At 44.8% G+C, this 1,767-nt stretch overlaps 1 protein-coding gene across 1 annotated transcript in view; it reads left to right on the top strand.

Moving 5' to 3' along the window:
- Positions 1-1,159: 1,159 nt before the first annotated feature.
- LOC117959744 overlaps positions 1,160-1,767 on the top strand; it is an 8,480-nt gene continuing 7,872 nt past the window's right edge. Inside the window, exons 1-2 of the mRNA XM_034897024.1 lie at positions 1,160-1,282; positions 1,440-1,507. Coding sequence (XP_034752915.1) covers positions 1,160-1,282; positions 1,440-1,507 — 191 coding nt within the window. The remainder of the gene's footprint in view (positions 1,283-1,439; positions 1,508-1,767) is intronic.

Genomic DNA, 1,767 nt, shown 5'->3' on the forward strand with positions numbered 1-1,767 from the left:
CATTTTGAAGGCAGACTAACAGGTCTTTGAGGGTCAGAATTCTAGCTGATAGACATGTGTTCAAATACTTATTTGCAGCTCTATCATACAAATAAATAATTAAAAATATTGTACATTGTGATTTCTGGATTTCTTTTTTTAGATTATGTCTCTCACAGTGGACATGTCTCTCACAGTGGACATGTCTCTCACAGTGGACATGTCTCTCACAGTGGACATGTCTCTCACAGTGGACATGCACCTACGAGGACAATTTCAGACCCTCCATGATTTCTAAGTGGGAGAACTTGCAAAACAGCAGGGTGTTAAAACCTTATTTTCCTCACTGTACATGTTATCTAACATGTGACCTAAACATCTCCGATATAAAGTATGTCTAAGGTATTGAAAGCGAGAGTGTGTACATCTGCAACTCTCCGAGCTGCTGCAGAGCTTGAAAACTGACGCTGAATCTTTGATATAATAAACTTTATAATCAAGACACAGTGTCAGACTGAATCATGGATAACCCAGACCACCCTCTCCCCCCCCATTGGTCCAACAGAGGAGCTCCTTCTCTAAGAGACTCCAACAGCTTCGATGTTGCACGCACCGCTACAGGAAATCCTTCATACCACAAGCAATAACACTCTTTACCACGTCACCACTGGGTGTAGATGAGACTTTTAGACACCACACTACTGCACTAATACAACCTGCACAACTGGTTTATTTACATTTAGCATATTATTATTTAAGCATTTGCATATTTAAGGTTTTCCCATCCTGTATATAGTCAAATATTTATTTTATTTTATTCGTATTATTATTTCATGTATCCTGTTTGTATGTATGTATGTTTCTCTTAGTATCTCATTTATATTCTGCGTTGTGCGACTGATTTTGCTGCTGTAACAACGTTATTTCCCATTTTTCTTGGGATCAATAAATGTCTATCTCTCTATCTCTCTATCCATCTATCCATCTATCTATCTCTCTATCCATCTATCTATCTATCTATCTATCTATCTATCTATCTATCTATCCATCTATCCATCCATCTATCTATCCATCTCTCTATCTATCTATCTCTCTATCCATCTATCCATCTATCTCTCTATCTATCTATCTATCTCTATATCTCTCTATCTCTCTCTATCTATCTCTAATGAACTTTTTGATGAAGAAACAGTGTGGAGGCGGCTTTCTGTCGACACCTCCTCCAGCGTTGCTGTTCAGACACCACATGAGGGACTTTACAGGGGACCCCCCTGAGCCTTTGGAGCCTGCTGGGCCCCGTCAGGTAAACAGAAACATGTTTCCAGGTGGCTCCTGGTGACGCCGGAGGGCCCTTTCAGACAGCCTTATTAGCTCCAATAGACTCCTAACAGATCCACACGGGGCCTCCAGTCCCTCTGTCATTAACTCTTCACTTTCATCTCCTCCTCTGTTCCTCTCAGGGATCCTTCCGTCCGCCCGTCTCCAGCCTGGCCTGCACCCTGCAGCCTCCAGGGACACGTATGCGTGAGTGCGTGAGTGCGTCTGTAGGCTCGATCCGGCCGTAATGACTTCCAGCTCAGTCCTGTGGTAACGAGCGTTTCCTGGTAGCTGTCTGCCCGAGGACAGCTGACCGGCTCCCTGTCCTCCCTCCGAGGCACGGTCCTGTCTCTGTTGTGTCCTCTCTCCGAGGCACGGTCCTGTCTCTGTTGCGTCCTCTCTCCGAGGCACGGTCCTGTCTCTGTCGTGTCCTCTCTCCGAGGCACGGTCCTGTCTCTGTTGTGTCCTCTC

This window comes from Etheostoma cragini, chromosome 16, assembly GCF_013103735.1.
Source record: "Etheostoma cragini isolate CJK2018 chromosome 16, CSU_Ecrag_1.0, whole genome shotgun sequence".
NCBI lineage: Eukaryota > Metazoa > Chordata > Actinopteri > Perciformes > Percidae > Etheostoma > Etheostoma cragini.